The sequence below is a fragment of the Simochromis diagramma genome, unplaced genomic scaffold, assembly GCF_900408965.1.
Source record: "Simochromis diagramma unplaced genomic scaffold, fSimDia1.1 OVJJ01000387.1, whole genome shotgun sequence".
NCBI classification, from domain to species: domain Eukaryota; kingdom Metazoa; phylum Chordata; class Actinopteri; order Cichliformes; family Cichlidae; genus Simochromis; species Simochromis diagramma.
In genome coordinates this window covers 5387886-5411300 of record NW_024387152.1, presented here as the reverse complement: position 1 = coordinate 5411300, position 23415 = coordinate 5387886, and the positions used below count along the sequence as shown (strand labels likewise).

The 23415-nt window shown below is 37.8% G+C and overlaps 1 protein-coding gene across 2 annotated transcripts in view; it reads right to left on the bottom strand.

Annotated features, from left to right (window-relative positions):
• cntn3a.1 (contactin 3a, tandem duplicate 1) overlaps positions 1–23415 on the bottom strand; it is a 79572-nt gene that overhangs the window by 31788 nt on the left and 24369 nt on the right. For both annotated transcript variants that reach the window (XM_040047292.1, XM_040047293.1), the window contains exons 3-6: positions 20334–20466; positions 17133–17308; positions 9568–9663; positions 869–1072 (exon numbers count right to left, since the gene is read on the bottom strand). In XM_040047292.1, coding sequence (XP_039903226.1) covers positions 869–1072; positions 9568–9663; positions 17133–17308; positions 20334–20466 — 609 coding nt within the window. The remainder of the gene's footprint in view (positions 1–868; positions 1073–9567; positions 9664–17132; positions 17309–20333; positions 20467–23415) is intronic.

The following is a 23415-nucleotide window of genomic DNA, read 5'->3' as shown; positions in this document are numbered from 1 at the left end:
AAGTCATAAATGATAGAAATGATTACACTCATGTATTTTTCATCCAAAACAAGTACTGTTGCACATATAATTTGTATAATTATACACAAAAACACGTTCTGTGAAAGAAAACTAAATAAAATAAAATGTATACTGTTTTTGTACAACATGTTAAAAATATAGACACAAACGAGTGACCCCAGGACAGTGGATATATTGCTATGTAGGTGGGCTGACCTCCTTTTACATATTCTCTTACTCTTCCTGCCATCATCTCTTAATCTCAAAACAATGACATTAATTTCTATGTGATGGTAACGTTGTGCAAATTAGTCAAGCTGAGAAAAGTATATGTACCTTAAACAGTGACAGAATTACTTTACCTATTCCGTAATGGTATCACACACTTTTTAATACATGTCAGTATATCGTATTTGTATATTGTATTCTATATTTGTATTTATGCTACTTAAGCTTTTATGCACCATGGGAAGAAAATATTGTGTAATGACAATAAAGAGTTTGTTCTTGAAAGGTCAGTTTTCAGATGTGCAGGCATTCTAGATTAACTTTAAAACTACTAAAAAAAGATTCATTTACCACTTTCTAAAATAACATCATGAAATGCACCGTGCAAAGAGGTTGCCATGCCTCGAATGTACAAAAATAAATTCATCTGACTTTGACAATAGTGTTTCCATCTTTTCAACAATCAGATCAGAGAATATCAAAACACTCTGAAAACACTCTCAGACTTGGCTGTGAAAATCGCCAAGTTTTAATGAAAGTCAATTATAATTTAATTAAAAAACCAAAAAGCCTTTCTCAATTTTACATGTCTCAAAACACAGTCCCTGTGTGTATTTTTAGTAAATAGCTTCTTTCATACCATCAACGCGCAGGACCAGAGGTGTTGGTGGACCTTCAACGCTGCTTTTGGTGACCGTGTTGGTGACTACACAGGTGTAATTCCCCACATCAGAGGGTTCCACTTTTGCGATGTAGAGATTGCCCGTCTTCTGGGACACAAATCGCCGCGTGTCCTGGGTGACATACGAGGGGTGCTCATTGAAGATCCATGTGAAGCTAAGTTCTGTGAACGCAATCAAAAAGCAGCAGATGAAAAACACATGCTGTGTTTGAGCATCGCCTACACCCATATACAGATAATATGTGCTTCATCAGCAGCCTCGTCACTTCAGAGGGTAAGTGGATGCCTTCAGGGATAAAGCAATTAGTGGATTGGACTGAGCACCAGCCTTCCTTGATTAAAAACACAATTTATAATTGAAGCGCAATTACTCTTACTCACTGTTGAATAAATGTCCTCAATATGGTAAAAGTTTCATACGTCCACTAATCTGAAGTCATGATGCTGTGAATATGAATAATTTGCTATTCAGAGAGTAAGAATTCTGTCATAGGAATCCATAATAACACATAATAAGTGAGTTTTCCCGATTTAAACGCAGCTTAAAGTAAAATTCAACTGTAACTGGACCATCCTTAATTTTACGTATGCTGTTTAATTTTTATTTCCTGTTCTTTATTTGACTTACCTTTTCTTTCTGGGATTTATAATCCAATAAGAATTAAATTAAGCAACAGTGGATGTACACAGAAAAAAAAGCATCTCCCCTTGTGGTTGTTATGTAGCTACAGAAGGCCCTAAATCAAACTTTAAGCTGCACCTCCTGCATAAAAAAACAGTTCAACGCCCGATAAAACCAATATATTACAGATTTGGTTATTTGGTATTGTGCCACCTCGTCTACTATTCATCATCCATGATAACAAGCTTCTGGAAAAGCCTCCCAGTACTATCAACCAAATGGAGTGCAGTCAGAGAGGCTTTGCACTAACAATCAGCAACATTGTAAAAAAGGAATGATGGTGTTTTGACATATTGACACTAGGATAGATTGCTCTGGACCATATTGCATCCCTGTCCCAAAAGCAATCTTGGCTGTTGGTAAAAACTTGTCTAAGTGATGATTCTGCACTACAGTACAGGGAATAATTGAGATGTGAGTCGGACACTCATCTACTGACTCAGTATTCTTCACTTCTGCTCATTAGGGGTCAAGAGGATGTGTGGGCTTTGGCATATTACTGCTAACCTTGCAGATCACAAAGTGATACAGAGATCATGATCTTGACAACGTGTGTAACAGCTTTGATTATTTTATTCGTACTACCCTGGTCACCTGCATTCTCGTCTTTAACTCCTAGTCACAGGAAACTGGCCTGACGTCTCGCCAGATGCAACCTGTAGGGCCCTAATCTGAGAGCTGAGTGGTAAAATGCAAAGAAAAATCCTAAAATTATGACATTTTCAAAAAATCTCTGTACACAGCTAGAAAATCCAGGTAAAGATAATGGCATCTTAGCCCTTAAGAGAGTTATTAAGGTGAAAAACTGCCAGGAGAAGGGAAGAATTTCAAGAGTTTTAAGCTTAAGAGTTTTTTAAGGCGTTGGAAAACCAGCAAAGACAATCATCACAGAAACTGATGAAAGCTGAGCCAATTTCTATTAATATGTAGGTAAATAAATATAAGCAAAGACATAAAACAACTTTCAGCACTTTATAAAAAATGCACATCTGTTTTCATACTTTGTGTTGTAGGCACTTTTAAAGTAGTATCTGTCGCTTCTTTGGTCAGAGTACCTCTGAGAACATTCCTAACTAACACCTTTCTAGAAATGTTTACACTAACTTAGTCTGTTTTATAGTCCCTGTAATTATGCCAGCCTCTTTCCTGTGACCCTGTAAGTGAGTTTTTGTTTGAGTTCCTGTATAATGAGCATGTGAAGGTGTTCCCTTTTTACCAAGCACAGAGCAGATTTTTATATGCATTGGAGGAGTAAAGGACAGCCTGACCTTGTGATCAACACAACTGCAGATTGAAACTTGGACCGCATATTTCAATCACACCTTTCTCTCCAAGAATGTGTCAGTGATGCCCAGAACTCCAATATGAGAAATAATTTTTACAGTATGTAAAATCACGTGTGTAAGCGCCCTCTTTTTTTGGCCTTGGTGTGTGGCTTCTTCTTTGGATTTACCTTTTGAGCATACTGTTTTGCTTGTGTCAACAGTGCTATATAATGTACGTGGAATTTGTTACCACCATACATATTACCTCATGTTTCAAAAAATTAAATACATGAAATAGTCAGTAATTAGTGAATAACAGAAATATGGACAGGTGCATATTTTTAAAAAACTTGATTCAGACAAAAACAAGTACTGCCCCCAACTGGTTCTGCTGTAGGTTTCTTCCTCTTAAAAGGGAGTTTTTCCTTCCCACTGTCGCCAACTGCTTATTCGGAGGGGGTTGTTTGATTGTTGAGGTTTCTCTCTAATATTACAGGGTCTTTACCTTACAATTGAGGCGACTGCTGTTGTGATTTGGTGCTATATAAATAAAAATAAAATTGAACTGAATATAATTGAATTGAACCTGTATTTTGAATTATTTAGCAAAGCTAAGCTAACAACCTTCTGACTGTACGCTTATATTTAAGAGTGGGATTGTTCTTCTCTCATAACTCTTTGCCAGAAAGCAAAGAGGTGTATTTCCCATAACATTGAACTAATCATTTAATTATAGCCATAGCACTTCACTTTTAAGGCATCTCCTAGCCTCTATGACTTACCAAACATAAATTCTAGCTCTATCCATTCAAACCGCAAAGGGAATCATTGAAATATCCTCCTCTCTCATAAATAATACATGCCAGCTCTCATCCAGGCATTTCCATGTATATTTAATGTCTGTTTTTGAAACAATACCCTCTGTAGATGCAAAGCGTGACACAGTGAACAGCAAATAAGAGATTACTAATTGGTTAGTTAAAGATTTATGGTGAGAAAAGGAAGCAGGAAATAGAAATTGGAAAGCACCATTGGCTGTATCTTGTGATTTGACTTAAGAGCCTACTATGGATGGGCAGTAATGGAATAATGCAATCATGACTGACAGTGAGTGGCAGATTTTCATTTTGTTTCCATTTAGCCTTTGTATAATGAACAGGCAGCATCAATTCCCCCTTAATGATCTGAGAAGAGGAAAGAGAAATGGAACATGACAGGCCAAGGACATACTGAATCAAGAGTGGGTTTTTGCACAAGTGTGTATTATATCAAAGAAAAGTACATGCTCAACTTTGTGTCAAAGTTTACTCTCACAAATCTTTTACCTCAACAGAAACAACCATCAACCATGGCTTCCTCTCTGTATTCATAATACAAAAGCTCACTGAAAAGGCTTAGGTCATGCACACGGGAAAAATCCCTGCAAGCAATGTGGGCTGTTACTAGCCAGCGAGCCCCCTCTGTTTTGGACGAGATGCACTGGGTTGACAAAACAAGTGATTTCAGCCTTGAGTAAATCTGAAAGGCCCATTTCCATTAGGGAAAGGAGGTCAGATGCATTAGGTCCTGGACTAACCAGAACAGCCATTCAAACTGTCTCAAAGCAAAAGATGATACAGAGTGACGTCTAATGCTAATACAGTACAGTAGAGGGAAAGAATTATGTCGGAGCCCCTCTTGGACACTTGACAATATTTCGATCATTTCAAAACGTGCATCAACACTCTCTTTCAGCTTTAGAACATCCTGGCTGCACCACACTACTTCCTGCTGCGGTCTGAAGGGTTTCGAGGAGTCGTTAAAGTGAAATAATGGCTTCCTGAATCATGCATGGGGCACTGAAATCCTTTACAGGAGAGATGAGGCAGATCCGTGTCCAAGACCGCATTTTTTGCTGATCGTGAATTATGTCCTGTCACCCTTTATGAGAACATGCCTTACTTTCCAACACTATGGCAGTCTATTTAAATGCCAGTCAGGATTTTCTGTATCAGATGAAAAACAATACAGCCACAGAGCCATAGAGCATCCCATTATATGTCTTTGCATATTCATTTTTCAGACCTTACCAATTTTCAAGTTTTTGTTTCTTTTATTCTAAATAATCTTTTTTTATATATATATATTTGACAAGATCAAACCAAATTTCTCCAGTGAACCTAATCTAATTTGAACAGCTAGATCAGGTACAATATAGCCATGCAGTGAAAATGAGCAGCCGAACCAAGACGAGAATGTGTGGGCGTGTGTGGATATGTATGAATGTGTAAGCATTCATGCATACTGTGAGCTACCCTTTCAGCGAATATGTCATAAAACTGAAGGTGATTCATCCTATAGCACATCTTAACATCTCCGTCAATCGCTATTATCCATGATGACAGCTGAATTTGACAAAACGTTGCCAGAAAATAGAGTATAACAGGCACTGGGCAAGGCCTCCAGAACGGCTATCAGTCTATTTGTACATTACTGGTTTGGACAAATGCAAAGAAAACAGTCAGAATTTGACCAAGTATAGCAATTACACCACTATAAAATTATGTTGTGACAGTCTGAAAGCACTTAATATGAAAATTGGATTTTTTGGAGATCCCTCTGTTTCACATTATCACAAGACATGTCCCGTATTCTATTTGATTGTGTTTATTTCATTCAGCAGCAGTTTATAAATTTATCAGAAAACCAAAAAATTAATTTCCGTTTACTTGAAAGATTCCTGTTCTAGCAAGAGTTACGAGTTACTTCAACATTATATATTTGGAGTATTATTATATTAAAAATAGAAACTTTTCAAGAAAAGTTTAATGGCTTTTATCCAGCAGGTACTTTGTGGCAGTTAGTTGTTGAGGAATTAATAAATAGGCAAAACAAATGTTAACATAAAAAATGTGCTCATCCATTTGACATGTTTATAAAACCACGATAATTACTTTAGCTGGTGCAGCCTTGGGTGTGTGCACTTCTTCACCAATTATTCTAATAAAGCCTGTTTTGTTCAGTAAGAAAAATAGCGTGTGTGCTGAATTGGTGTCTCCACTTGGTTCCTATTCAGCCAGTTACTCCTTCCTTCATCCAACCTTCCACCCAGACTGAATAGACTGCTGCCCCAGTACTCAGGCTTGCTCCATGTCGTCACTCACTTCATTAAATGATAGCCCACACCACACTATTCAGGGTAGCTGCGATTTAGAGTGGGCAGCTTGCCTGAAAGCCTCATGTTATGTGTTGTGTTAATGCATTAGTGGTTAGTGTATCCCAGTACTTGGCTTGTTAACTGTTGTACATAAAAGCCTTACTATCTCTCACTTAGTGACTGCTAATTATTTCGTGAGCTATGTTGCTTTGTTATTTATCCATGCCATTTATAGACTGAGGCTCTCGGAGGCTGCACCAGAAAGTAGTTTCTCTTGTTTGCCACAATTATCATTCAACTACATGTTGCAGTATGCCGAGGCAAACAAGTTTTTGTGTAGTGGTGCTCCGTCTTGTACTTCTGTTTAGCCCCTTTTTGCAACCTATTTCACATGGCAGCTGCCATCAGCCTCCAGCAACTGGTCACCAACCCCTTAGGGAATACGCATTTCTCCTGGTGACTGAGGGTTGCCAGATCATCAGCAGCGGATTCCTAGGCCTGTATGGCTGGGGCCCATGCAAAGGGAATTTGTAGGTAGGTAGGTAGGTAGACTGCATTTAGCTTAATTTAAAAATATGGGTCATGCCATTGCTGTGCATCTACTTATCATTCCTTTTTAAAAGTAGGTAAAGACTCTGTATGAGACTGGATGTGACAGATATGGGCCTGGTACAATGTAACACACTGACAACAATCGCTTCAGGACTCCAGTCCCAAATGATGGGAGTCACGTAGGAAAGAGTAAGAAAGGCGTGTGGAGTTTATCTAAAAAAGATTGCATGTGGGAAAAATTGACATACAATATCAACATGAATTATTGAATAGAATCACAGAATAAATCTATTTACATTTGCCTGAAGGAACCCCCCACATCACCACCACCATATCTCCAATGATTTAGTAATTTTTTTTAGCCAAACATGCTGGCACTCATCTTAGCAAACATCTATGAAAAATGATGTTGTCACAAGATCCGAGATCACAGTCACAACAAAGCAGCTGGAGTTCTTGAACAAAGTGAAACATCAGAAGACTAGAGAACCTTCTGAATGTCACGAAGAGGAGTTTATAATCAGAGATGTTACATTTCAGATTCTAATTCAAATGAAATGGTACCCTGGTGATAAATGGGAGCGGAGTCACAAAGATGAGTACAGAAGTAGTACAGAGTACAGTACAGAAACCCCTGCTGATTTCACCATCTGTTAGTTAAAAGTAAAAACAATGTATTTCTTCACTCGTAATAAAGATAAGGCATAACATACATATATCTATTTTTTTACAAAAGCTGTGAAACTAAAAGAGTAACACTCTACACATGCGAAGAAAAATTACCAAGTTCCAAAAGCTTTTAAAAGGTGCACATATTGTAAGATTTCTCACGTATCTCGCATATTGTGAGAGTGAAACTCTCAGCTGCTGTTAATGTAAATAAAGCTGGATTATGTATTATAATTATTGTATGGTTCAAGTGCAGACTTTCAGTGCAGACATAATTTTATATACAGATAGATAGATAGATAGATAGATAGATAGATAGATAGATAGATAGATAGATAGATAGATAGATAGATAGATAGATAGATAGATAGATAGATAGATTTTTAAGAATGTAAAACATTCTGTTGATTTAGTCACTCCCAAAGTTTTATTTTCCCATCTTGTGGGGTTTCTTTTAAGCCAAATAATTGCCTCCCTCGCTTGTTCTGCCAGCTCTTTAGGTCTAATATTTAAAATTACAGTGAAAAGTTATAAAATACAAATTCAATACTTTGAATGTGCTCATTTGTCATGAAATACCAGTGAAAGGAACCAGACCTCACCTGGCCATGAAATTGCTTGTCAGGCAATAGTCCAATTAAATTTGAATTCGTATGAATGTGGTCTGTAACCAAAAATGACTGTAATTCCTAAATAGCTAATGCAAGTTTTTTTGTAAAGCCCCATGAATTAAAGCTTGAAGTCTATACTTCTGTATGCGACTCATATCGATACATTTTTTAAGTAAATGAATGTAAATGTCTTTTTGATTGGGTGACTGTACATACAATCAGTACAAGGAGACGTCAGTCAGGATTAATTAAAGCCTCATTTTTGTCCTCTTACCCAAAGAGAAGACTGCCCACAAAAGGTAGTCAAAGCACTCACAGTGAGACATTGGGCAGGTGATTTTACTACAGATGGTGCTGTAGCTGAAACTCGAGACAAATATGCATATCTTCCTGATTAAACAAGCGCTGCTGTCTTCTACATAATGCATAAACTACTGGATTAAGATTTCTGCGCCCAGTTTTTTCCAAAATATTTTTGGACACCGTCATGACACTGCTATTACAGCTCAACACTCCAGACAATGCTGCTGTTCAGAATGTCTATTTTGGCTTGTGGACACCTTAGAGTACTTGTCTGTAAAAGAGCTATTACGTTTCAAGTCTGCCAGTTGTGTGCATATGGCTCATTATTTTAACTTGTCTTGTTACGACAAGGTGAGACATCTCATTTCAAACACAAAACATAGCACAACAATTATAGGCCTTCTCTTCAGTTTGCAAATGAATGAGACAAAATAGCTCCGTTTGCTCTGCAGGTTTAACGCCCCAGTAGCATAAATGAGGGTTATCGTCTAAAAACCAACACCTTAACAACGTTAACAACGTCTTTCATTCCAGTCCCAAAATTAAGGACTTGCAACTTCATCTGGATGTAAAACTTGGCGTACTTGTACTACAGAGTATTAGGGCCACAAACAGTGTTCATTTGGAGAATAGAGTTGAAATTTCGAGATTAAAGTTGAAATACTACTTTGAGAAAAAAGTCAAAATGTGGAGATTACATTTCAAGCCAGACAACTGCCACATCTTCTATACCTGCTACGAAATGCCTCATGTAGATGAGTTAGTGGAACAACTTGATCAGCTGACTTAATGTGTATTGCGAAGTAAGCCTGAAACCTCTCCTCTGTTTCACAATTTAATTTTTAACTAACCTGTGACTGGCAGCAGGACAATACTATTATATTTACAGTAAAACCCTCTGTCATGTGCACTAACATTACATCCACGCGGTGGATAATTACATTCAGTCTTACTGGCAAAAGTCAATCTTAAGACCGGTGTGTAGGAGTTAATAGCACTGGATGCTAGCTCGCATTGATAATGTCATAGATGAAAGCAGATGATGTGAAGCCAGCAAGGTATCTTCAGAGAGAGGCTCAATTACTCAGCCTGGCGGGACCCCAGCCACAGTCAGCCTCTCCAGTCTGTATGCCAAAGATTTTCCTCGCCCCCATTGAAAATCAGGCTGACAGACCAGAGTGTCCCAAAGTAAAAATAACTCACTTCGCTGACTTTAACCACACAGACAAACAGACAGGGGATCTGAGCTGGAGAACGCAAACACTACTTCCACTTTGTTCAAGTAAAGGAGAAGATGAGGAATCAGAGAGATGATACCACAGTATTTCTACGTTTCTAGTAAAAAAAGAAAAAAACAAGATTTATATAAGGAGGATATTAAAGGATATTTAAAGAAAATGAAATGAAATGGAAAAAACATTGAGAGCAGTCCATCTTACCTCCAGAGTGGGGGGGAGGGCCACAGAGCAAGACCACTCCTTGACCTTCACGAACCCTCACTGGACTTCTTCTCTGAGTCTTGAAATTCTCCAAGTCTGTTTACCACAACACAAAAGCAATAAAGCAAAAATAATCATTTCATTTTTCATGAAAGCCATAAGCACACAAACACAACAAGTCTGGGTGTTTATAGAGCTAAAATAAAGAAATGCACTGCAACTCATATATGTGGTTGCTCAATAATTTCATATCTAGTTAGCGCACAGCAAGTGACCAGAGTTTAACGGTGTTATATGATATGCATGCCTGCTGTGAAATACTGGTGGTAGTTTTGCATAAATGCAGACATGGTTCTATAAAGTCCTAAACACTTCTGACTGGAGCAGAAAGCAATTCTTCAAGTATAAGTCACACATGAGTGAATTTAATTGGAACGGCGTATTGTTATCACTTTCTGTGTTTCATCCACTGCACACAGACCAGCAACAATTAAATGACTAAGACTGAAACATCATTTGTATGGAGGCCGATTACTTGTTGACAACCTGCTGAGAGAAAGCAAATAGAGACAGCAATCCTTGAACACTTTGCCTTTTCTTGCCTGCTGCGGCTCTTGGAGATATCGCAGGCGTAGCAGCCAAATACGCAGCTGCCATATAATGACATAATCAAGACTGAATTCAAAAACAGGGCGAAAGAATGCAAAACTGACACCTCCTGTGTGCGAGCACAGTAGGATGAGCGTTCGCAAAATAAAAGCAGAGCGTGATCTTTTCAGACCTTGTGACTAATGGAAAAATTGCATCCAGCAGAATGTTATCACAACTGAAAGCTTTTGTTTCGGTTCACAAATGATTTTATGAAAATCTCCTGTATGACTTTCACAAATTAATTAGCAGATCATAACATTTTTTTTTCATTTGGAACAGACAGGTTTAATGGATGCTTCGTGACCATCTTAAACTCAGGATGAGCTATGGTTGACAATTACATGCAACAACATTTAGGTTCTTTCTGGTCATCCAAGACATAAATACTACCACAAGCTGCTGAGGCAATCTAGAAAATATTACATTATATTATATTATATTATATTATATTATATTATATTATATTATATTAGGCAGTACACACTGTCATATTATATAAAAATAATAATTCATGCTAGTAATCACTGTAAAAATCCATAACAAAATAATAACTATAAGATATAATTTCACTGAATCTCTTCTTCTTCACATCTATTATCTATTTCACACTGAACAGAAACGAAACTTTTAAGACCATCGCATTTTAAAACACTGGTAAGCCTGGAAAAATGACCGTTTCTGGCTGATCCGAAAATACAAGTTTCATCTAATTTTATCGGCTTCACTGAACAGATTGAGATTTACTAGCAGAATCTGAACAACACAACTTCACAGGTATGCTTTTTTCTCAGACTATACGATGAGATAATGGCTAATGTCAGAATGAAAACATGCCTGTTGCATTAGCAAAGGCATTTGTTTAGGATGTAGGAATGCACACAAGAATTATTAGGGGTGTTTTTTAGTGCAAGGACTGGACAAATGAAAATTTTAGTGATGTAGTGATTTTTTAAAATGGACGTGATTACAATCCATCATGAACAGGACATGAAAGTCATGTGGAGTTCAACACCTACATGAGTGCAGACATGAAGCCTTTTTTCACAACAGACATTTTCAAAGTGTTCTGGTAAGCCAAAACATGGCACAGTGTAAGAACGACTGACCGGCGAGCAAAAGAAGGATCCTGATAGATATAACAGATTTTATGATTTACACCCATGGTTCTCGTAGGGATGGTTATCATTCTTAAGACGACACTGCTAGCAAGCTGAAAAGCAAGCCAAAACCTGAAAAGCAAGGAGCAAAACTTTTACATCTACCTAAACTTCCTGCATTATTATAGTGAGAAAGGTAACCAACTATCTGATGACATTTAAAGCTAGACCTGCTCTGATAGCCTCACAGCAGGAGCAGGAGCTTTTAAACCTGCTCTATGTGTGCGGTTTGCACGTACTCACGTACCCTGTGTTTCTGGGTGTTGATTCTTCCAGACATGCTCAGTAGGTTAGGCTCTATTTAGGCCAGAGGTGTGAGTCTGTCTCTGTGTAATTGACTTCACCCTGCCTTTCATCCATTGTCAGCTAGGATATGCTCCAGCTAATCATTCAGAGGATAAAGGTACAATTAATGGATGTTGGATGCCCTGCCAGAGCCACTACCACTGCTGGACTGGACAGTGTATCACAGCAACTTCATTTGCAAATACTTTGAATGATTTGATGCAGTTAATAGTGTGAGGAATCACACATTATTAAAGATAAGAAATATTATAATTATAAAAATTATAACACCCTGTGGACTTGCAATGATATTAAACAAAATGAGCCGTTTTCCTTATAGTTCCTATAATACAACTTTTCGAAATCTTTATTCTCCCACGTCGTAGGGCTTTATTAGAGCACAGCAAGTAATAATGTACCTTTAGGGACCTTTTTCCCCCTAAATTCTCTAAAAGTAATGATGAAAATTAAAAATAACATTTTATGGTAATGTCCCGATCACTATAAAATGTAGGTGCAAAAATCTTTCTCCTTTGTAAAGCAGTTTAAATTTCTTTTTCTGAAAGAAGATGTGAAATGTTCGAAACGCATTAGCGTGTCACTTTTCTTGTCAATCTAACTGTGATTTAATTTACCGGCCACACAACGCTAAAAAAAGAACTACTTACTGCATTCACATTGTTAAGAAAATAGTTGCAAGGCTGTAACTGTTGCAAGTATGGTGGATATATAAATATATTCTATTTATTTATAATACTATATTTCAAAAATTTCTGGGCTCATACATTAGGAAAAAAAAACAGAGGTGCTCAGCTCACACTGGGAGTGAGTCTGTCCTGATCAGTATTCCTTTGGTGTATAGCGGGGCATAAATGAGCTAGACGCACTAAAAGCCAACAATGCCTGACAACCCAAGCTGTTCGGCACCACGTGCATCATCTTATCAAGCCCATCACACTGCACCTCCTTGTGCTTCTCCGTGGCAGGGTTCAGGCTATTTGGAGTGTTTTCAGATCCATGAAATTGGATATGAATTTGCATTTTTGGGCTAACTCTTTCAATGTGACCCATTGTAATGAACAAGAGGAAATTATAGAGAAACTAAAAAGTGAAACTACTCTGTCAGAACTGCAGCTCAATTTTTTTCCCAGCCATTAGACAAAAGGCTTAACAGAGTTTTTATTGTCAGAGAAATTGCACCTACCACCTCACACCTGGATTTAGGATTGCAGTAACAAATGTCACATGTGATGCTGGCAACAAATGTGTCACCCATTTTGCATTTTGACAACAAAGAGCATCTTTAAACGTCTGGAAGACTAAGATGAAATGTTGAGGTAGGATAAAATCCTATTTGCTAACACAATAGTATATGTGATGCATAATGATGTGCCTTGCTAAGATGACTGTTTTTTTTTTTTATCTTGTTAATGTTGGAGAAAAGATTGAAAAAGGGCGGATTAGTATTTCCTGGTTAAAGTTCCAGATTAGTCCATTCAGTGGAGTTTGGCATCACTACCATGTATGAGTCTAGCCAGGATTTGATGTCAAGCTATAAAAATATTATACTGTGTTACCATTTCTCAGCCCATTTATTTACTTTTTAGCACTGCCATTAACATTTATTTGTTTTTGATGCAATAAATAATATGCTATATAATTACAGCTTCACACTACAGTAAATAGTTTTATACTGTATGATTTTATGTTGAAGAATAAAAAAACAGAGCGGCTAAAAAATTATTTCAACTGTAGAAAGATGGGTTACTCATCAGTATAAATTCTTTCTATCTAGTTGCTAAATAATAAGTGTTCAACTATCTTGCAGACGATGAATTGCAAGTTACCAATGAGGAAACCAAATAAATAAATAACTGCGATGACCACTGCTGTGAAACCGTCATCTTCTCTCATTTTGTCTGCGTCTTTTCTTGCCTCCCCTCCAATCTCTGTTCTCAGAGAAGAATCATTGAGTAAAACCCTAACAGCGTGTGATGCATGACATTTAAAGAGTGATAAACATCAAAGGAGCCTATTTCTCACCGCTGGTGTCTCTTGACAAGTACAACTGTTAAGTGCACATGGCCTTTCTTCTGCAAAAAGAAAGAAAAAAAAAAGAAAGTCTTAATTTTCACCCTTGTCAAAAGCAGTGAAGAAGCCACAGAGCTGATGGAAATAAGAGGAGCAAACAAAAGAAAGACACGGAAATCTTAGAAGCTCAGAGAAGCTGTGAGACTGTGTAAAATGTCAAGTCCTCACTTTTTTTGAAAAGTGGCACCACAAAGAAAGGACTGTGAGAAAGTATGAAACTGTTCCATGGGTTTCCAGTTATACTGGCAGAGAAAACATGTAGTGATTAGTGTAACTAGTTGCCTCATAAATATGAAATTACAGTCACAGTTTTGCAGAACAGTATGATGTCACAGTGACATTGAACTATTAAGGCTATTCACTCCATCGACATATTCAATTACACGTCTGTGTGAAAAAGTAATTAGAAAATTCATTCTTGGCGGCTTTTTTTTTAAGGTCAGACAGGAAAGCAAGCCAGGTGGAAGCGAAGGTCTGCTTTATGCCCAGACCATAAAAAAGGAGAGCTATACAGCATCAATAAATTGCTAAGATTTACACTGCTAAGATAAGCTGTTACTGCTGCACAGAATGGTGCAGAAATGGTGCAAAGCCCAGGAAGATAGGCTGTAAGGAAAGTCATTGTTAACTAAGACTGTTTGAGAAGACTGCTCAAAATCACTGCGCCGCTAGCTTACGTAGCATTGCCTTTATGCCACAGGTGGGCTGCCATTTACATGTGTCTCCATTATTTAGGCTTAGTGATTGTATGTGTGAGATTGCTGGTTTGTATAAGCACAGGGGAAGGTGACCTTTGGGTAAACGCATCAGTCTATTTCAAGCGAGGAAGCTGCACATACTTAAATAACTTGACAGACACCTTGATCTCCGAGAACCCCATTCTAATCAATTCATGCTTGAGTTTAAGGAAACATCTGTCACAGATGTGATGAAATTTTCTGCAAGTGCTTCTAAGAATAGGATAAAGTGTGGTCACAGAGACTTTGAGCTTTGGCCACAAAATCTAGGAACTTCATACTTGAGTACAAATTAAACTTTATGATAAAACTTGAAGAAATTCCCTGAAAGACTCAAAAGATATTGCCCTGATGGACAACCTAAAGACAACTCCGGTCAGGGTTATCTCCATGAAGGAGGCATTAAAATAATCATGTCGTATGCAATTACAGACGTGAATCTGCTCAGAAATCACAGGCACCGAGATACAAGGGAAATACATCCTAGATTGCGGTCATAAATACAGCTATTTCACCCTTCATTAAACACTGTGTTACCCTTGTGGCTCTATAAGCAGCAAAGAATCTAGGCAGCACCATGTTCCGTCTTCAGGACACACATTCAATACACTTTGCTTCGTTTGCAGGCCTTGCAATCTGTTATATAACGTTGCATCTTGCATCAGTGGAAATCCTTTCACTTACATAAAAAAAAAACATCCCTTGGGGATTAAGAAACTTAATCTGGCTCGATCACCAACTAAATTATTCCTTCCAGCACTCCCAGCAGGCAAGCAGAACCTTTTAAACGTGAACTGTGTATTGTCAACAGGATCAGGACCCTTTTCTACTTTTAGAGATTTAAGCCCCTACCAGATGGTAACAGAAACTGTTACATCATCCATCTTTCAAAGGATTAAAAATGTAGGCCAGCTCAATTATTATATATGCAATAAACTTCCATGAAATACAAATTTGATGATATTAGAACCATTAGATGGTGCAAATCTAAGACTTTAATCTTGTTCACCAACAACAAAGACTGATTGCATTGTTAAAGAGAGCAAAATATTCAATTAGGAGAACTCTGCCGTCACTGTTCTGGATTTGTTTCAGCGGCGGTGCCTTAAAGCTCTGTGTGCAACGTTTATCTTTATATTCACTCTGTTCACGCCATTACCTGGTCTTTGTCTGCTGAAGTTATTAGAAGAAGGAGTGCAATCCCCTTGATTTCTGAGAAAGCATTTTCAGCAATTCTGAGTCACAGTCTGTTACAAATGACATGATGCTGACTTTCATAACAGACTGCTCCTCTGTGAATGATTCCCTTGACCTGAAACCCACTCAATCACACAGCACACTTAATTAAGTTAAACCAAGAGCAATAAATAAGATGTACGACACATCACCACTGATGCTTGTCCTCATCCGTTGACAAAAGCAGCAGGTCTCAGGTCAGGCCCGGGCGATGGATGAGACCAATAACAATGACATACAGTTCAAGCCTGTCCCCAAAAATTGATAGGAAATGTGAATATGATCAACAGCCCACTGGCAACTCAGCACACAGATTCGCTCTATATGCTGAAGATTTAATGCTGCTTTGCGACAAAGAATTGCCAAATAGTTGCAAGATGAATATCTCTGGCGCTCTCCCGCCAAGGATCATCACTGTGTCTACTGTGGCAGAGAAACAGACATCAGAATTCAATCTAGCCGCACCATCTGTTCCCAGATATCAGGGTTGTCATTTGATATGGGCTGCCCATCAAGAGTGGAGGACTCAAGTTCACCTTGCCACGAGAGATGCCTTAGACTGTGGTCTTATAAAATGTGATGGATAAAAGCCGTAAAGAATCAGCTATAAGGGATCTGTCAAAGCCCACAACGCGACTGCAGTCTTCATCACAGCAGTGTGAGAAGTTTAGAAACACCTAGCAGAGTAAACACTAGCACTGGAGCTTTAATCAGGGTCAAAGGATTCAATCATGAAAGGACATAAAAAAATGGCCCATTCATTTGGGTTTTCAATTAATAATTTCAACATTATGAGCCTGCTGTCTCTTGTTGCTGGCTGTTTTTGTTAAAAAAGCTCAGGTCTGCCAACAAACAATTTCCAGAGAACTCTACTGGGGCATTATACTTTTCAGTGAACTGCAGGGTCTGATGTTCAATGAAGCTTTTACTTTTCTAAGGCAGAATAGACTGAACTAAACTCAAATGAAGTGAAGTCAAATCTGAGTGACCTTAACACAACAGAAGAGAAACAATAAAAGACTAAAGAATATAAACTGTTGACAAATGCTGAATTAAAGGCTTTGTTGGACGTAACCATGCTAAAGTTGCACCCGGTATCCTGCAGCTTTCTTATAAAAGTACTCTACCAAGGAGTGCACTTCTACTCACAGTATATATGCCATACTCACAAGGGTGTTATAGGATCAACAAGCAGGACCGGCTAAATTACCTTTTTCAATCTACGTTCTCTTATTAACTGTGAAAATAGCACCTACATTACTCACAGCAAATCCTGATTGCCAGATTCAGCTGCAATGTTTGGGTAGAATCCATTTTCATTTTCAAAATTGTAGTCTTCAGATCCAACCTCCACTGAGTGAAACGACTGGCAAATCCGGACACGAAAAAAAACTGCGATTATACTTACATGCAACATGAAGGCTGGCCTCTCTGCTCACGATGGTGCCGAAAGAGTTCGATGCCATGCACTGGTAGATGCCGACGTCCTCCTCTTTATTAAGATGTGCGATGTGTAAGTTTCCTCCCATGAGAGAGTAACGAGACCCCGGTCTGGGCGTGATGAAAGAGTCGTTTAGCTTCCACCTGTGAATGCAAGCGCACGACGCATCACAAAACCCTTTGTAAAATAATTTGATCTGCATAATAATGTCATGCACATAAGAAGAGTGTCTGGTGATAAGATTATGATAAAGTCACAGACTGTTAGGGATTCAGAAACAAAGCCATATGCATCCATTTAATTCATACTGGATTAAATAAATATTAAAAGAAATGACAGTGACTGATGTTTGCTGCAGGAAACCTGAATAAATATACTTAAATGAGAAGCAATCATCAACAATTATTTCAAACAGCTGTTTATTTCTATGTCTTTCAGTTCAAATGCTTCATGATCATTTTATTTCTATTCCATTTATTCCACAAGGAACATGATCGACTTTCAATATTTAAAATCTTTGGGCGACTTAAGTTGATTTGCATAATTAAGGTTTATGTACTAAGAAACCTGTCGAGTTAATGATGCATCACATGACCATTACCTCCTCAATGATTGCAAAGACTTCAGGGTTAAGTTTCCATTAAGAGTATCCCCTAAATGTTCTACAATCGATGTTTTGCAAAAAAAAAAAACAGACCCAAAGGATAAAATTGTTCCACTCTGTTTCATAGCTACTTTTACATTTAGATAAATGTGGTCAGTTTAAGAGTTGATGATGATGGTTTTTGCCTTATAGTCAGCCAATGCTAGTGTACACAGGGCACTTAGAGTCAGGAGAATAACTGAGAAAAATAGGTATTAAAAAATTCTAATAATGCAGAATTGCAGATTTGATTAGATGATCACAGCTCGCAGAAAGAAGGAAGTTTGAGGTTTCTATTTCAGACTTTCTTGCTATGGACAGTGTTAAGGATTAAGGCAAACAGAGAGAGGGACACCACTGAAGGAGCGAGGGAACGGGGACATATGCAGCAGTGCGGCGTTCACCAGCAGATATGTTGGCTGGACTGATTAAACGATTTGTTTTGCAGCTAGAACAGAAGTCCAGATGACACAAATTTAGGGGCCACGTGACATCGTGATAGCTTGGTAGTTATAGACAAGTTAATTTGTCCTTGATACCTTGAAACAAACTTTCAACATGTGGCATCTTGAACCTCACGCTAAATCAAAACCACCGCTAGCTGGCACACGACAATAACAGGCCGTAACAATGCCCCCGATATGTCTGTCTAAATATCAGCCCCATCATCAAAAGAGATATCACAGCAGCTGTCATCAATCTGGAAATCAGTTACTGATGTGGTGTACCAACTGCCACAGTTGGTGGCACCTGCTATAATTAAAGAACTAATTAAAACAAAATTTGATTTTATGTGAATCCAGGCGTGCCCTCAGAACTTAAACTAAGAAGGGCAGAACAATTTGCAGATCTGAACTCGTAAACGAGTTTTCGTTTAAAAACTAAAATGACCAATTGCTTATTAAGTATTCCAGCCGATCCAAGTGATAACATCTTGTACATTCATTTCAATTTGTATCCATTAGGCATAACACCAAGGATCTTCAAGCTACATTAACGCCCGCATATGCTTATGTATGAGGGATCATTTTGAGCTATTACACATTAAATGCTTGGTTTTTGCGATTTGTATTTAATTACCCTGCCAGAGAACAGCTATGTAGCCCCATTTGATAGATTATAAATTAATAGCTTATGCGCTTGATGCACTTTAAAGTAAATCATTGCTTCTCATTTATTTTAATTTGTCAACATTTTAGAACTGTGCATTAATTTTTTTTTAGCACTGGGACTCCTCAGCTACACAGGGTATGTGTACTGAACAAGGACAACCTGCAGCAACTGTTTACTGCACCTCAATCCATCAAGTGATTTGCATCATGTTTATCATAGTGATAACCTCAGATCAGATGCCCCGTGGCAGTTTCTGTGCATCTTTACCAGTGGGACTGTAAAGAAAGCCTACAGCAGAAAGACAGTTTCTGTCATATTATTCCTATTGTGTGAAAGAAACTCCATTAATGTGTCGCTCTATCACCCAGTCTCAACAATGACATCAGAGAGGTGGTGCTTGACTCTCTTGATCTTTTCACTGGTCAGGGATAGCAACGACAGGAAGCTCTTTCACTGAACTGTATAGATCAACGTCAAGCTGTCAATGGTAAATGGACTGATTCTTATATAGTGCTTTCCTATTCTGCTGAAGCTCTCAAAGCGCTTTACACAACATGCCTTATTCACTCAATCATACAAGCACTTTTTCTATGCTCAAGTGTTTTTTTGTCTAACATTCACACACATTCACACACCAGTGGATGCATTGGAGAGCAAGTTGGAATCAGTATCTCAAGGATATTTGGCATGCAGACTACAACCACAAACCTTCTGCAGATTGTAGCTTCTACCTTCAGTCTACCTCCTGAGCTACAGCCACCCCAGAGCAAATATACAAAACACCTGCAACTAAGGGCAGTTAATTAATAATTAATAATTTACAAAGAATGAGCAATGACATCAAATCAGTTTTATTAAGGCGATAAATCCTTTTACCATAGATTAATATAAGCCTTATTATTAATGTTATGTTGCTTTTGAAGTGAACTATTTGAATGACAAAATAGAGCAGCCAACACTCGTGTGCTTGGTTAACAAGCTGCATTTATAAACTGTATGGCTGTGATGCAAGGACCTCTTAATTAGGGCTAAGTAACAGATTAATAGAATTTCACTTACCCAAAGTGGAACATAGAAATGGTTTTTCTATTAGATTCTATTAAAAAGGCTCCAACAGGCACAAACAGCACAAAAATACAAGCGGCCCAACTCAGTTACTGGAATTTACTGGAATTAGGGGAGATGAAGCTTAGGAAACTGTAATAAGCCTGTACTGGCTGTGACTGAGAGAGACACACAAATGTGTTATTGCAAGAGGAAAGTATTTACAAATCACAGTGGTCACATCCGCAGTTTATAAAAATAAAAAAAATATCCATACTGTACAGTTTTTAAGAAAATTTCTGGCTACCTTTTCCGTCTCTGGAATATTACTTGGGAAGCATGCATAAAGCCATGTCTGCAGCTGTTACCTGTAGAAAGGAGGTGGGTGTCCCTGGGCCTCACAGCTAAACACCACCTCCCTGCGACTTTCGCCAGAACGAATGGGAAACACCACACTGCCAGGTTGTTTGGTAAACATGGGCCTCAGCAGGACTCCGCTTCCTGGGTGAAGAACCAACAAAACTAGATCAGCTTTGATGTCCTGCTAAACAGAAAACCACTCTGCACAGTTTTTTTTTTTCTGCAAGCAAGTGGATATTGAAGTCCTAGCGAGGGAGCGAGGGAGGAAAATTCTACGCAGGAGAAGCATAAACAGTACGCATTTCATGCATGGATCTTTCGATCATTTGAGTAGAACTTGCTTGATCCCTGCGGTACTGCATAATCAGCTGGTAACCTTCATAAAACTTTCATGCAAACATCTGAAGGTACAGACTTGTCAAAAGCAAACGACACTGCCACCACACTTAAATTTAATTTAAACCCTTCAAACCTATTGCAGCCTTCCCAGGGGATGTCAGCCAATAAAAGATCTGAAGTAAAATGCCATAACAAACACTTAATTTGAATCTTTCTCTCTCATTTGACATGTCAAATTGTACCCTCGTAACTTAAAGTAAAAGACTCTCTGATTTCCAAAGTTGAGAGGGAGGAAATATTTGAGGATGTGAGTGTGCTTTTACACATCACCTTGAATTACACTTTAAAGTATTTGTGCACTAATGCACTGTGTTGATGGTGGAGAACTGTTACAATACTCATTCCTTATGTGTTGTTTTATATGGACAAAACACCCAATACATATATATTAATTACAACAGTGTATTTAAATTCCTGGAGTGATAATAGAGAACCTTGATTAAAAAAATAATAATAATTACAAGAACAGAAAACATAGACAACAAGGACAGGAGCATGTGTGACATTCGTTTCCTGGTTAATTACTAAGGTACAACAGAGATTACATGTTATTCATCAAAAGCATAAGAGCGATTCCTGTGGTAGTCAGTGCTTCATTACAATAAACATTTCTTTTTAAGGTGGAAGGGGAATTCATTTGTGTTTACCACAAAGCATTTGCATTTCAGTAATGGCACAGAAGTTGGAATATTTCATCATTAGGGCAACTAATCTGTATGAGAGACAGGTATCATCCTCGCGTCTCTGGAGTCCTGGGAGTACTCAAGATTCAAAATAACTCTCTGAAAGGGTGGAGATGTTTGACAAGGGACCTCATTGTTCCTTTCTGCAAGCATAACCCTTCAAGAAAGTTACACAGAATAAAAGCCTGTCTAATTATAATCTTTGTTACATGTAGCATGTCCCTCAAAGCAGAAAGGAGAGATGAATGATTACTAGAAGATCCTTATTGTGCAGCCTTTATTAAAATAAAATTGCACGGGAACTTGAAAGGAAGACAAACATGAGATGAATCATTTGCCTTATTAAAGTGACTTTAAAGGATAAGAAAGTTTAGTAGTTTACATTTAAGAGTAAAATCACACATTTTTAATATCTGTAATATTCTGAATATTTATAATTGTGCTATTTGTATATATTACAGCTATTTCTTATATTTTGTAACTTTGTAATATATTTTATTATTTAATTTACTTCAGTCTGTTACTGTTTGTATTGTCTTGTAACAATCGTAACCACATAATTTCCTTAAGGATCAATAAAGTATTATGATTCTGATTTCAATAAGATAAACATTTATCTTCAACATATGTCTTAAGCCACCTCACATTTCTTTGAATTTGCAAGGAAAATGGGAAATGGGTGAAGTAATTTATTAAAGCATGTGCAAACATCCTTGGAGCTTAAAGCCAACTGCATTTTTAAATATAGCATTAAATCTCTTAAGCAAACTTTCTTGTAACATGCATAAACAGTCTTCAGGAATATCTTTCCAGATTTCTTCTTCTTTGGATGCTTTTTGTTCTCTTCTCAGTCACGATGATCCTATACTGTTTCAATAATGTTCAGGTGTAGGCTCTGGGGAGGCCAGCCCAGTGTTCTTCTTTGTGTTTTTCTATCCAAGTCTGCTTTTACTCCACTGTTAGTGTGTTGACACTTTTTTCCTAATCCCATCAATTATGACAAGATCCTCAACAACACTGGCTGAAATGCAGCCCCATATCATAACAGAGCCTCCACCATGTGTCACAGATGGCTGCAGGCACTCACTGTCGTACCTCTCTCCTCACTTCCTCCCTACATGTTGACAACGATTTGAACCAAAATTTTCAAATTTGATTCATAATTCAATCAAACTGATTTTCAGTTTAGTTCTCATGTAACATCTCACCTGTTTCTCCTGGTTTCGCTTCCTTAAGAATCGCCTCTCAACAGCCGCCTTTCCACTGAGACCATTTCTGTTAAGGCTTCAGTGAACAGTAGATGAATCAACCGACGGGGCGGAATTTTCTTAAGGACATGATTTCCAAATACTGTTCATCTGCTGTAGATGTTTGGGGTTTTTGGGTGGTTGTTTTTTTAAGTATGCCACTTCTTTTTCTGTCCTCCACTTATCCAGTTTCCTCTTTTTTTTTTAAAGTACACTTTGCACACCATGCTGAGATATGACAAAATTTCGACCAATAGCTCTTTGAAAATCACCTTGTTCGTGTAAAAAAATATTTTATGTCTGTCAAACTGTGTTATCTTTGGCATTTTTTAAACATTCAACTGTTTTTGTGTCAGGCTGCTAGTATTAAAGTTGCTAAAGATACCATTTAAAAAATATTCTTTGCTCAGTTGTCTGTTATGTGTGGACATAGCATTGGTTCATAAATTGAGTTGGGTGCCTTTTTATCTTTGATTGATTGATTCAGAGGTCAGTGTTAAGTGATTTAATAAACAAACAAAATTATTCTTCTGAATCATTTCAGGTACAAGGACTGGACTGAAAATGAGTGAAAAAGCAACAAAGGAAAACTCTGAAAGACCTTCACAAAGGCCAGAGAACTTGTTTAACACCAGTTTAAAAATTGAAAGAAGGTCTGGCTCTTTGGGACTGCAATACAAAGAATTGGAGGGTGCCTCCAGACTTTTGCACAGTACTGTATGTTTGGTTATGGTGCTAAACTTACCTGATCGTTGCCAGCA